At 45.4% G+C, this 14,122-nt stretch overlaps 3 protein-coding genes across 3 annotated transcripts in view; 1 reads left to right on the top strand and 2 right to left on the bottom strand.

The window, feature by feature from the left end:
• The window catches only part of LOC117057492 (vomeronasal type-2 receptor 26-like), a 2,314-nt gene extending 1,847 nt beyond the window's left edge, over positions 1-467 (bottom strand). The window contains exon 1 of the mRNA XM_033168340.1: positions 458-467. Coding sequence (XP_033024231.1) covers positions 458-467 — 10 coding nt within the window. The remainder of the gene's footprint in view (positions 1-457) is intronic.
• Positions 468-515: 48 nt separating this feature from the next.
• Positions 516-4,661, top strand: LOC117057491 (uncharacterized protein K02A2.6-like). The gene is made up of 3 exons (XM_033168339.1): positions 516-1,590; positions 3,169-3,880; positions 4,007-4,661. The coding sequence occupies exons 1-3, from the start codon at positions 516-518 to the stop codon at positions 4,659-4,661; spliced, it is 2,442 nt and encodes an 813-aa protein (XP_033024230.1).
• A 220-nt stretch (positions 4,662-4,881) lies between these two features.
• Positions 4,882-13,484, bottom strand: LOC117057490 (vomeronasal type-2 receptor 26-like; the record flags this gene model as incomplete). Its single annotated transcript, XM_033168337.1, has 5 exons — positions 13,239-13,484; positions 10,240-10,361; positions 8,693-8,802; positions 6,636-7,529; positions 4,882-4,916 (listed from the first exon to the last, which is right to left on the bottom strand). Coding segments are annotated over exons 1-5 (1,407 nt in total), but the record flags the coding sequence as incomplete, so codon positions are not given.
• Positions 13,485-14,122: the final 638 nt, after the last annotated feature.

Here is a 14,122-nt window from a genome sequence, read left to right as displayed (position 1 = left end):
CAGACCTTTGGCTGATTTGATTGACATCCTATGCCCTTTTAAAATGTGGGTTTTTCTGAGAGGCGGGTTATTGGATTGTTGTTTTTATTTTGATTGTACATTATGTGGTTTTATATTTTGATTTTGTTCTGTGAACCGCCCTGAGACCTCTGGGTATAGGGCTGTTGTGTATTAAGCAATAACACAGTCTAGATGATAGCATAATGTATTGTGTTGTATTACAGTCTTTATTTGAATGTACTAGTTACAGCGGGAACAGCAACCATTTGCTGAGGCAGGGAGCAGAATTTGGATCCTCTGTTGGATTGGTTCCCACAGGAGGGAAGCCGTGCCATTGGCTCCCGCCAAAATGTATCTCTCTCCACTAGATAACTGTTTCTATATAAACCCCAGTTTTCCCCATTCCCCCGCGTCCTTCCAGCACCTGAAATAAAGAAATGTTGTACCTACTTCTTGCCTCCAGTCATTGACGACACTACATTCTGGCGACGAAGGTGGGATCCGGCTTGCCGTAAATGGAGGACAGTGATCGGCATCCGGAGTCAGCAGAAGAGGAGGAAGAAGTCGTAAACGCTCCTGATCACGCCATGGCAGGAAGTAAGATAATTGAGCCGTTCAAACCGGGAGCCGCGGAGGCTTGGGATTCCTATCTCCAACGTTTTGGTTTTGCTGCTGCCGCGCAAGGAATCACCAACAGCGACAGGAAGAAGGCTGTTTTTCTGAGTTGCTGCGGTGCCGAAGTTTTCGAGTTGGCCCGAGGGTTGGTGGCTCCTCTCACGCTAGAAACAGCGACGCTGGCGCAGATAACAGACCAACTTACGAGGCACCTGGCCCCAGCAGCAACTAAGACAACACGCCGCATAGAGTTCCATAATAGGAGGCAGAAGGATGGCGAATCGGTCTCCATGTTCCTTGCTGAGCTGAAGGTCCTGGCGAGGCAATGTCAGTTCGTGGCTCTTGAGGAGGCGCTGCTTGACCAGTTCATTGGCGGCCTGAGCAGTAGTAAGGCCCGCCGTCGAATCGCTGCAAAGGAAGAGGTGGATCTAGCAACGGCAGTGCGCGAGGCCTTAGCCACGGAGACTGCAGAGGGGGAAAAGCAGAAAACCCCACAACGAAGCACCAGGCCGGCAGCAGAAACAGCCCACGCTATGTGCAGCCAGGAGTCCAGCCCGTCCCAGAGCCCATCCCGCGCCGTTGGATCCCTGGGGGCTGGTTCATCGGGAACAAAGGGAAGAAAACTCGACTGCCCCGGTTGTGGGGGTGCGCACGAACGTCGGAAGTGCCGGTTCCGGAATGCCACGTGCCGCATTTGCGGAAAAATGGGCCACATTGCTCGGGTATGCAGGTCGGCTACCGGGGGAACATCAGGATCCCCGCGATCGTCCCGGCGACAGGAAAACTCATCGGCACACGTTGTGGACGACTGCAACTACCTCACCGAGATTGAGGGCAAGACTGTTCAGTTTCCTGCTCAGGGGAAGGCATCAATCCAGGTCAGCATTGAGGGCCACCCTTGCCAGATGGAGGTAGATTCTGGGTCAGGATTCACGATTGTCTCCGACAAAACAGCGAGGTCGTTTTTTTTAGGGGGTAAGCTTCCTCCATTGGAGCCATTCCCCGCCACATTACAATCGTACTCGGCCTGCAGGATACACATCCTTGGAATGTGTTCCGTCAATGTAAGTTTTAAAAACAAAAGGGCTGTGCTTAAGCTGGTGATTGCCAAGGGAAAGCGCACTAGCCTATTGGGAACAGACTGGTTTCCTGCTTTAGGGCTGGGCATATCTGGGTTGAACGCCATAACAATAGCCCCAAACACATTCGAGAAGCTTTATGAGGAGTTCACACCATTATTTGATGGCAGTCTGGGGTGTTATAAAGGGCCCCCCATTAATTTTGAGTTGGACCAAGGGGTGACACCAGTCCGCCTTAAACCAAGACGAGTACCATTTGCCTTGCAGCCCAAGATAGAGGCAGAACTCGACAAACTAGTCCAGCAAAAGGTATTGGAACCAGTTGACTCAGCGCGGTGGGAAACCCCAATAGTGACCCCGCTAAAGGCAAACGGGGAAGTGCGTATCTGCGCAGACTATAAATGCACAATAAATAAGGCAATTCGGGGAAATTCTTACCCCATTCCAGTGGTGTCGCAACTGCTAGCAAAGTTGGCGGGAGGCAAGGTATTTGCAAAAATTGATCTTGCCCAGGCGTACCAGCAGTTACCTGTAACACCACAGACCGCAGAGGCTCAGACTATTGTAACCCACAAAGGAACATTTAAGGTAAACCGATTGCAATTTGGAGTAAGTGTAGCTCCAGGAATATTCCAGGGCATTATGGAAAGGTTATTAAGGGAAGTACCGGGCACACTCGTGTATTTTGATGATGTCCTAATATCGGGGAGGAACCCCCACGAGTTGGAAAGCCGCATCAGACAGGTGCTTTACAAGTTCCAGGAAGCTGGACTCCATCTAAAAAAGGAGAAATGTATTTTTGGAGTTCCTACGGTGGATTTCCTCGGTTACACCATTGATGCTGAGGGAGTGCACCCCATGGAAAGCAAGGTTAGGGCCATCGCTAATGCACCCAAACCCAGCAACAAAACGGAACTCCAATCATTTTTGGGTCTGGTAAACTTTTACCATGCGCTTTTACCGCACAAAGCAGCGGTGGCAGAGCCCTTGCACAGGCTTCTGCAGAAGAAGTGCGTCTGGCATTGGGGAAAGCCGCAACAAAAGGCTTTCGAAACCATAAGGGGAATGTTGTCTGCTGAGAGCGTTTTGGCACATTATGACGAAACGAAGCCCCTCGTACTTGCTTGTGATGCATCACAATATGGGTTGGGAGCTGTGCTCAGCCACAGAGAGGCGGATGGGTCAGACAGACCCATCTCATTCTATTCAAGGACTCTTACTTCCACCGAGAGGAACTACGCGCAGATTGACAGAGAGGCATTGGCTGTGGTAGCGGGGGTTAAGAAATTCTATGACTATGTGTATGGGCGATCGTTCCTAATCGAAATGGACCACAAGCCATTACTAGGCCTGTTTAACCCCAACAAACAAACTCCTCAAATCCTGTCTCCTAGAATGCTCAGGTGGTCGATCTTTTTAAATGGGTTCCAATATAAAATATGTCATGTGAAAGGGAAATTGCTCTGTCACGCAGACGCCCTCAGCCGGCTGCCACTCCAGGGAACTGGTGATTGTGATCCAGCACCAGCCGAACAGGTCACGATGTTGGAAACTCTGCCAGGCGCTCCTGTGACCGCGGAAGAAGTGGCGGCCAGGACGCGAAAGGACCCCACACTCTCCCGAGTCCTCGCCTGGGTAGGGAGGGGGTGGCCCAGTGGGGGCCAAGAAGAAAAATTCCGCCCATTCGTAATGCGGCAGCATGAGTTGTCACTTCATAAGGGGTGCATACTGTGGGGGGACAGGGTGGTCATTCCTAACCCACTGAGGAATCGCATTCTAGAGACCTTGCACATGGGGCACCCGGGAATGGTCAGAATGAAATCCCTGGCACGTTGTTATGTGTGGTGGCCAGGGATGGATAAGGAAATAGAAATGTGGGTAAACACGTGCAAAACATGCCAAGAGGTTCGACCTGAGGTTCCCGGGGCACCTATTCATTGGTGGGAACAGTCAAAGGCGCCATGGAACCGTCTTCACATAGATTTCGCGGGCCCCTTTCAAGGGAAAACATTTTTGGTTGTGGTCGACGCATACTCGAAATGGTTGGAGGTAGCCTTAGTTTCCAGGCCCACATCAGCAGCCGTTATCAAAGTTTTAAGGCGCTTGTTTGCCACGCATGGTCTGCCAGGAACAGTGGTGTCAGACAATGGGGCAGCATTCGTGTCAAATGAGTTCAGAGGGTTCCTTGCTGACAATTTCATACGAGGAGTGACCTCTGCCCCTTTTCACCCCTCCTCTAATGGTCAAGCAGAACGAATGGTGCGAACCGCAAAAGGGGCTATTTCACGTCTAATGGAGGGTGACTGGGCAGCCCGGATAGCTCGTATGCTATTCTTGCAGCACGCCACACCCTGCACAGCCACTGGAAAATCACCAGCTGAGCTGCTGTTAGGCCGAAGGTTGGTGACAGTCCTGGACTTTGTGCATCCAGATAGGATGCCCTCGCGTCCTGCACGGGAGCCACCCCCACCTGAAGGGGATAGAACGAGACACTTTAATCCGGAGGATCTCGTGTGGGTGAGAAATTATGCCACAGGTCCGATTTGGGTTCCGGGAGTCATTTCACGGGCCACCGGTCCCGTGTCATATCATGTCACGTTATCACAAGGTCAGGTCTGGCGCAGGCATGTGGATCAGCTGAGACACAGGATACCCAGCCGGAGTGATGCCGAGGAACCTAACGCCTCTGCATTAAATGGGGAGTCGCCATCCCCGAGCCAGGTAGAGACACCTGCACTGGTTAATGCCCCGCCAGGGCAGACAGTCGGTGCACCACCCGCTGAAAACACAGAGTTGGCGGAAGAAAATGAGCTGGGGGAACCATTAGCAGGGACAGGGGTAGCCAATACACCCGAGGAGATCCCTCAGCCGCCAATGCCTCAGGTCACAACACCAGAGGTGAGACGATCGGGTAGAGATCGCAGGAAGCCACAGTTCCTGAAAGACTACGTGTGTCATTCCCGCTAAGCGTGGGGGGGTGTTGTGTATTAAGCAATAACACAGTCTAGATGATAGCATAATGTATTGTGTTGTATTACAGTCTTTATTTGAATGTACTAGTTACAGCGGGAACAGCAACCATTTGCTGAGGCAGGGAGCAGAATTTGGATCCTCTGTTGGATTGGTTCCCACAGGAGGGAAGCCGTGCCATTGGCTCCCGCCAAAATGTATCTCTCTCCACTAGATAACTGTTTCTATATAAACCCCAGTTTTCCCCATTCCCCCGCGTCCTTCCAGCACCTGAAATAAAGAAATGTTGTACCTACTTCTTGCCTCCAGTCATTGACGACACTACAGGGCGGTATATAAATTCAACAAATAATAATTACAATAAATAATAAACTATTCATAAAATGAATACATCTATCTATCTATATGGAAAATTCTCTGCATCTGATTATTGTACAGTTGAATACAGATGTATGAACAGTTGACATGGGAAGAAATGAATTGGAAGTTCTATGAAACCTCTTTCTAAGATCATAGGTCAAAGGATCATAGTGTTGGAAGGAACCCTGAGGATCTTCCAGTCGCTTGTAATGCAGAAAATGTTTATATCAGGCATGTAGGCACTGGCTTTGGCTTATATGTGTTGGATTCCAACAACATCTGGAGATGTAGAACATTGGCTACTCTAGGTTAGATTATTACAAAGTAGAAGAAAAAGAAAATACAGAAAACAGGAAATGGCTTAAAAGAAAAAACATAAGGACTGATCCTTCACTGATTGCACAATAATTTTAGTAATCTGGGAGTGCATGTCAGACTCTGGGATGGGGCAGAGGTTGCACACTGAACAGATGCCAATTTGAATAGAGAAGAAGATGACTGAGACTGCCAGACTCTTCCCTACCCATTTCCTCATTCTGTTTCCTGGTTTGGTAGCCATGAAGGCCAAAACCACAGTTCAGAGCACTGAGGGATAGCTCAGTTGGTAGAGCATGAGACTCTTAATCTCAGGGCCATGGATTCCCAAGTTGGGTGAAAGATTCCTGCATTGCAGGGGGTTGGACTCTACAAATCTGTGATTTCCCAGTTAAAACTGGACAGTTGCACAGTATGAACTTGTGATTCCATATCATAGCACTTCCTTTGATGATAAATTTATTCCCTTTAAGTTTCTGCAAATCCACCTTTCCCACATGGACTCTGTTGATACACTGTTTGGAGAATGTGGCTGGGTTGATGGTACCATACCCAGTTGCCAACTCTCCATTGTTATAAAAGAACATTTCTTTCCCCAGCAGTTTTGTTAAAGTGGATGCTTTTCAGAAATGAGTGAAGCTAGATTGAAGAAGGAAAGATCATGCACTGAGGCCATAATTATTGCAAAATAACAGCAGCAGCAGCAGCAACAACAACAATTTTCATTCAATAGCTGGGTTTCATTTTTTAACAGCCCATTTTTTCCACTTCAAATTTCACATTAAGATGAAAGTCAGTATTATTTGAGAAAGATGTTGCAGTGTCTAAACAGTTGCCATCAGATCCCGGATGGATCACACCAATTGCACAAGTAGTCATGATCCTATTCTCACATTAGCACATATACCTACAGGAAACTCACAAGCAAACTGGTAAGACTTAGCCTACATCAGAACTGTACTTGTGAGAGAAAAGTTGAACTATCTATCACTACTACCCATGATGGTTCTGTTCCACCTCCACTTGTTGGTGGCAATATGCCTCTGAATATTAATCAACAGGAATCACAATTAGCAGAGTGTTTTGTGTTCAGATTCCCTGGTACATCCACTTGTATTTATCAATGAAGAGGAGTAATTCATCAACTCCTGAGGAGGATATGATGTGTGTTTCTGTCTTCCCCAGGGCCTTGGGATCCCACTACAATTGCAGAAGGACAGGAGGTCTAATTGCATGATGGATAATTACCCAAATAGGAACAACTACAAAATACAATCAATCAGATGGCAGAGTTCTGTTTCCTTATTAGTTGATCCCTGGCATTCAATTCTGGTCTAAGTACAATAATATAGAGCTTGGGGAAGAAGATGCAGCCCAGCAAACCCACACTAGAGGCTAAAATGGAGAAGATCTCCACAGCCACCATGTATTTTCCTTTGGTGCTCAAGTAGGTGGGGACAAAGGATAGCCAAACACTGCAGAAAACCAACATGCTGAAAGTGATGAGCTTGGCTTCATTGAAAGTATCAGGCAGCTTCCTGGCAAAGAAAGCCACAGTGAAGCTGATGATGGCCAGAAGCCCCATGTAGCCCAAGACAGTATAAAACATGGGGGCTGATCCTTCATTGCACTGCACAGTGATTTGGGTGGTCTGTGAATGCATGTCAAACTCTGGGAAGGGAGGAGAGGTTGCCAACCACAGTGCACAGATGCCAGTTTGAATAAGAGTGCAAAGGAAGATGACTGACCCTGCCAGCCTCTTCCCCACCCATTTCCTCATCCTGTTTCCTGGCTTGGTGGCCATGAAGGCCAGAACCACAGTGATGGTTTTTGCCAACACGCAAGAAACAGCCAGGGAGAAGACAACCCCAAACACTGTTTGACGGAGAAGGCAGGCCACCTTCCCAGGCTTTCCAATGAATAGGAAGGAGCAGAGAAAGCAAAGTAATAGGGAAATGAGGAGGGTGCAGGTGATGTTCCAGTTGTTGGCCTTGACGATGGGAGTCTCCTGGTGTTGAATGAAGATCCACATAACCACAAACGTTATCAGAGAAAGGAAAAGAACAAATGAAGCCAGAATTATTCCCAAGGATTCTTCATAAGCTAAATAGACAATATGCTTGGAGATACACTGGTCCTGATTCCTGTTTGGATGCTGATCGTCAGGGCACTTGTTGCAATGATCTGCATCTGAAAGTTATATGTCACAACAGATGAAAATGTACATGTAAGCCCATGTAGGTTCTTAATGTATAAGAAATGAACAATACAGTTGTACCTTGGTTGTCGAATGCCTTGCAACTTGAACATTTTGGCTCCCAAATACTGCAAACCTTGAAGTGAGTGTTCTGGTTTGCGAATGTTCGTTGGAACCTGAATGTCCGACGCGGCTTCTGATTGAGTGCAGGAACCTCCTGCAGCCAATCAGAAGCCGCGCCTTGGTTTTCAAACATTCTGAAAGTCGAGCGGACTTCCAGAACGGATTCCGTTTGAGAACCAACGTATGACTGTATAATATTGTGTAAAGAATTATGGTTTTGAAGATATATCTCTTGGAGAAGAAGAATGTAATTCCTTTCATTTCATTTTGGAAGAACTGATAAGACAATTATTAAAGAGTACTTGTGGTAAACCCCATGTTACACCATAGCTGAAAGATTTGCACTTCCTGCCAATTATTTATTAGGCGAGGGTCTTTTGCAGCTACCATTTCATCTAGATCAGGGGTTGTCAACCTGGTCCCTAGCGCCCACTAGAGATTGTTTCAGGATTCTAGGTGGGCAGTAGGGGGTTCTACGGCACAAGCTGAATCCTCCTTCCATCGAGCACTGGTGGGCGGTAAGGAAATTTTACCATCAAGAAAGATGCATTAGTGGGCAGTAGGTAAAAAAAGGTTGACTACCCCTGATCTAGATAGATATAGATATAGACACACACATACACACACACACAAATTCCATATTGTGTGATATCTTCCATATAGTATAGGAATCAGGTCTCAAGTGTGGCACTCACCGTTTGCAATTCCCTCCAGCTATATATTGGAGAGGTGCTATCTCTCAAACATTTTCATGGAATAAATAAATTTTGATGTTTATTTAATGAAATTGTCTGCGCAATTGTAGAATTGAATACAAACGTGTTTGACAGACTCTGTCAAAATAACTTCTATGCAAGCTATTTCTAAATTCTTTATCACCAATGGGCCATTCATTGCATCAAAGTCATTGCTGTATGATGCTGTGGGCACTAAGTGATGAACATCTACATGTAAAGCTGAAAATTTAATTTACAAAGTCTGGATTACCACCCTCATGTAACTGCCATCTCTATTTACTTCAATCTCTACTTACCAGTCAGGTTTGAAATCATTTGTTCAGGGCACTGACGGCAAACATAACAACAAATCTGTTGCCCCTCTTGCATGACCTTGCTGTGTCCAGGACGGCAACTCTCAACACATCTGGATTGAGGTAAAAACTCAACATACACAGTAAGAAAGATTATAGGGTGAAGACTAGTTTTGGGGGATTTTTGCCCCATGGGCTGAAATGAATTCCAGCAACCATTCTAATTTGGCTTGGAAGGCCATTTCCTCCAAGCTGAGCTCACCCATCCCACCCTTGATATCATGCATGGTGTCATGTATGGAACAGGTAGACACAATTGGCTTTAAATTGTTCTCTTGATCATTCCCAGGCAAGTGGGGCGAGCATTTAGTGCCTTTTAAAAACAAGTGCAAGGCATGTTAGGACTGGTTCCCAACCAGAGTTCCTGAGTAGAGCTGATTCTTGCTGTGAACTCCTATACTTTGGCATATCAAAAAATCCGGAATGCAGTGAATCCAAGAGAAGCTCCTTATGCACTGAGCAAATAATGACCCCCTTGAAATCATTCTCTAGGGGAGAATGTACATTGCATATATATCTTTATATGTGCAATGTATTTTATACAAAATAAAAAAATAAAAAAATTCTTCCAGTAGCACCTTAGGGACCAACTAAGTTTGTTCTTGGTATGAGCTTGGTATCTGAAGATGTGTGCATGCACACGAAAGCTCATACCAAGAACAAACTTAGTTGGTCTCTAAGGTGCTACTGGAAGGAATTTTTTTTTTTTTTTTTTTACTATGGCAGACCAACACGGCTACCTACCTGTAAATGTATTTTATGTACATTTTAAAATGTACAGTTCCCAGAGATATTGATGACATATTAGCAAGGCCTGCCACTCCAAGGGGGACTTCCTTTGTTTAAAATGTCCGTGGCAGCACAAATCCTGTACACTAGCTCATTGTATCAGCTGTAATTGCTATACAAAGACAAATGAGTAGCCCTCACAGCACCTCACATTGATATCCTTTTACAGGTGGGTAGCCGTGTTGGTCTGCCATAGTCAAAACAAAATCAAAAATTCTTTCCAGTAGCACCTTAGAGACCAACTGAGTTTGTTCCTGGTATGAGCTTTCGTGTGCATGCACACTTCTTCAGATACCTGAAGAAGTGTCTGAAGAAGTGTGCATGCTTCTTCAGGTATCTGAAGAAGTGTGCATGCACACGAAAGCTCATACCAGGAACAAACTCAGTTGGTCTCTAAGGTGCTACTGGAAAGAATTTTTGATTTTGTATTGATATCCTTGTTTAAGCTTCCTCAAAAGTAAAGGGGTATAGTGCAGATTCCTCCTAAAATATCTATATGGAGTTAGAAAGCAGCAGGCTTAACTCAACTCCTTTTTTGGAAACAGTAACAGCCAGAATATGCCTTTGCAGTATGGAAAACAATAGTCATTCCAACCTGGTTATATCTGTGATTCCACACAATGGCATTTCCATTGATGGTGATCTCTTTTCCAGCAGGAGCCCAGGGGTTTATCATCCCAACACGAACCCTATGGAAAGACCTATTGGGGAATGTGACCACGTTGGTGATATCATATCCACTTGCCATGTCTCCATTTTTATTGAAAGATATTTCTTCACCAGCACTATTATTGAAGCAGATGTGTTTCAGGAAGGAGTGAAGCTAAATTGGAGAAGGAAACAAACATGAATTGAGGCCAGTGCTGGGAAACATTTGCTGTGATTTCCCTGGAATTTGCTGTTGATGTGCAACCTCTTTCTGCCACCCTAGTATCACAGTCAAATTGCTGCTTCTTATTCATGTAAAGACGGTATAGGTTGTAGAAATGAAATACTTCATAGTTTCATGATTCCTGTCAGGTTTCAGGGAATCGGCTTCATCACCCCCCCCCCCCCCAGTGGCAGTAGATAAGCAGAACAAAGGAAAATGAGTCTTCTTGTCAGGAGCGTCCTACACATGAGTAGGAACCCGACAGAGACACATGCCTAACTGGCATGTTCTCTCCCTCCTGCTCAGTCGTTCGGGAGCTTCAAAAGCTTTCTCCAGCCCGAACATCACAGCGAATGATACCAAGAGGCATCAACACACTTTAGGATCCTGCAGAGTGTTGGCAGTTCGCGTGGCAGACTCAGCAGCACAGCATTTGGGCTAAACTACTTTATTTACGTATAATACACTCAGAGCATCTTGACTCAGCTCCTTCCTCTTCAGCATCAGACAGCAAAGAGAAAGAACAAAGGACAATAGTCTCACATAATGGAAAACAGCAATATAACCACCCTGTCTCCGTCACTTACTAAATTCAGTAAGTTGCTTTACTCTGATGATGAAGAACCTGCGTTCATTGAGCCAAAATCATACAGTGCACATGCATATAGGAATCCTACCTGCCATGGGGAAATATTTGAAGGGTTCCATGTGGCTCCGTCTCCCACTGCCTTTTGCTTAAATCTTGATGAAAACATGGCATGGAGAGCATGTGCAACAGCATAGACAGTATTGTAGATACTGTAACTCTGCCCAGAAACTCTCGTTTCAAAGACAGTTTTAGGGATGCTCCGCAACTTCTCTTCCCCAGTGCAGGGTCTTCCACCAGGAATATGAATGTTGTGTGTGGGGAATGAGCACCTAAATGTAGTAGACCAGAATTGATGGATCAAATAATGTGTAGGCTGTTTAGGATTTAAAGTCTCAAGAAACTCTTGATACTCTCCCAAATCATTAGTGTGGAGTTCAAAGGACAAAGTTCCATTGAAGGATTTTAAAGGAAAATAATCACTATGGGGTACTGATACAAAATCCCACTGAGCTGTTATGACCCAAACCTTCTCTATTTGTTTCATTTCAAGATATTCTTGTAATGACAGGACCATCCGTAAGACCTCCATAGACCGTGGGTTCCCATGAACAATAATCACATTGGCTTGGGTTGATGAGAGAATAGAATTAATGTTTTCCTTTTCCATCTTAACTATCATTCGTACATCCCAAACCTTTTTAAGTACTGGTATAGTTAATGTAAAAGCAATACAAATATTGCTCTGGAACAGCCAAGGAATGAGAGTCCTCACTAATAATTCTCCACTGTCATCATCAGAAACAACAAGACCAATCCAAGTCCATCCAAAATGTTGAAGGAGTTGAACGATCCCAACATACTGAGGATTTTCACTGGGGATCATCCGATAGACGGAAGGGAACTGTACTTTGTCACTCAATGCAGGGTCAAAGGAAGCATAACTGAGCTAAGAAAAATGACAATGACTTTTTAAAGACACTACAACCATTTCTGAAAACTTCTCAACTGAAATTACTTTCTTCAAAGTCCAGCAGGATAGACGTTTGAGCTCATCTTCTGGCTAAGTTTGTGCCCAGCTAAGATTCTTTACAGGGACTTCTTCTGGAGATGGTACTGCCCCTATTTCCCAAACTGACTCTGCCTGTGGGTGAATAGGCAGTGTTTGATCAGGCTATCAATAGCCCCATGTTCTCAGAGTCTGATTCCCCAGCCCTTTTCCTGTTCTTTTATTTGTTTCTTCTTCCTCCCACCTTCTTCCATTTTTTCCCCTCCCTTCTCTTGTCAGGGTAAGTCAGAGAACTCTCTTTTTGGGGTCTGCCCCTCTCAAAAACAGAAACATTGGAGGGTGGGGGGCAAAGTGCCTCGGCCCCTAGGAATTGGTGTCTACCATTGTTACAGTGCATGGTTGCAGGGGTGCTAATCTGCTTGGGCAGCACAGCCTGTGGAGCAGGGAGTAGCACCTCCTCTAGAAGCAACTCTGGGCTCAACCTATTCTTTCCTGTAGAAAGCAACATCTCTAAGGTGGTCATTGCCATATGGAACCCATTTTGAACTGCAATTCACCAGTTAAGAAATTTCGGTGTTCTCCAAATATCCTATGCCTATCTATTTTTCCGAATCTGTAGAAATGGGTCCATGTTCTATGAACTTGGGCTGTGCAAAGCCCACCTGATCCACCCCATGAAACCCATATGGGGGGCACCAATCAGGCTGACCTGCACTGGTCAACCCAGGGACCACCCATACTGCTACAAAGCTGGTACATAAATAGTTTAGGGTTGCAGTTGGTGCTGTGGTCTAAACCACTGAACCTCTTGGGCTTGCCTATCGGAAGGCCAGCAGTTCGAATCCCCATGATGGGGTGAGTTCCCATTGCTCTGTCCCAGATCCTGCCAACCTAGCAGTTCGAAAGCACACCAGTGCAAGTAGATAAATAGGTACCGCTGCGGCGGGAAGGTAGACGGCATTTCTGTGCATTCTGGTTTCCATCACGGTGTTCTGTTGCGCCAGAAGCAGTTTAGTCATGCTGGCCACAGGATCCAGAAAGCTGTCTGTGGACAAACGCCGGCTCTCTCAGTCTAAAAGCGAGATGAGCACCACAACCCCATAGCCTTTTACCTTTTACCTTAATTAGGGTTTTAAAAACACCTAATTAAACATAGAGAGCAGGAAGGTTTGATTCTGCAGGAAGCTTCTTGACAAGAGGCTTCTATCCAAACAGCATACAAAGACACACACACCTGTGGCACTTTGTAGATATTTAATATGTGGGGCATCTGCTTTGAATTACGAGTGGTGAGCCCTCCAATGATGGCCATTAGCTTGTTTTTGTTGGCACGTATGTAGTTAAGGGGGTTCCGCTGGTGGAAGAAAAGGACGTCCATAGTTGCCTGACAGACTCCTATTTCATTGCGAGCAGTGTCAGCAAAGATAGCCGACATTGTGCTGTTGGGTAAGAGGTGAGCGTTCTTGTTGATCTCATTCATGGCAAACGCAAAGACAAGGGCTTGGTGGTAGTAGTTTGGCAAAAGCCTGCAATGACATTTCAATGTTGGTTTAGAGGCTGATGCATATTCTTTGATTTAATATACCTATGGTGGGCTTATTGACCATTTTTTTGAAAAACCAGGAGCAGAGTTGTGCAGTAGGAAACATATTTAGAACTTTTACATATCTGGAGGGCTGGAGTTGTGTGTCAACAGCTTTTGAAGGATACAACACTCCAGGTGATTGGATGACAGGTCTCAACTATTTCACATAGATGTTGAGTAGCCAAGGACACAGAACTGATCCTTCTGGGACCCAACCACTCAAAAGCCATGTGGCCAAGCAACATTCTCCCAAAGCTACTTTCTGACAATGACCCTGCAGTTCTCAAAAAATCTCCAAAACTGTTGAGAGATCAAGGAAAATCAAAATGGTCACACTCCCACTGTCTCTCTGGCAATACAGATAATCAGTTAGGACAACTGAAGTAATTTCAGTCCTAAAATTAGACCTAAAACCTGACTGAAATGGATTAAAATTATGTATGTTTTAGGACTATTATTGAAATACAAGGCACGCTGTAGTTAATAATTCTTTATAACTTGTATTTTTTTTTAGCCCTTTAAAGATAAAGATG

Source organism: Lacerta agilis, chromosome 14 (genome assembly GCF_009819535.1).
Source record: "Lacerta agilis isolate rLacAgi1 chromosome 14, rLacAgi1.pri, whole genome shotgun sequence".
In the NCBI taxonomy this organism is placed as follows: domain Eukaryota; kingdom Metazoa; phylum Chordata; class Lepidosauria; order Squamata; family Lacertidae; genus Lacerta; species Lacerta agilis.
This window is presented reverse-complemented; position numbering and strand designations above follow the sequence as displayed.

Coding starts and splice junctions, on each gene's coding strand:
- LOC117057491 (XM_033168339.1), top strand. CDS start 516: ATGGAGGACAGTGATCGGCATCCGGAGTCAGCAGAAGAGGAGGAAGAA. Junction 1,591..3,168: donor GAGGTCGTTTTTTTTAGGGG/GTAAGCTTCCTC, acceptor TCTGTCACGCAG/ACGCCCTCAGCCGGCTGCCA. Junction 3,881..4,006: donor AATGAGTTCAGAGGGTTCCT/TGCTGACAATTT, acceptor TGACTGGGCAGC/CCGGATAGCTCGTATGCTAT.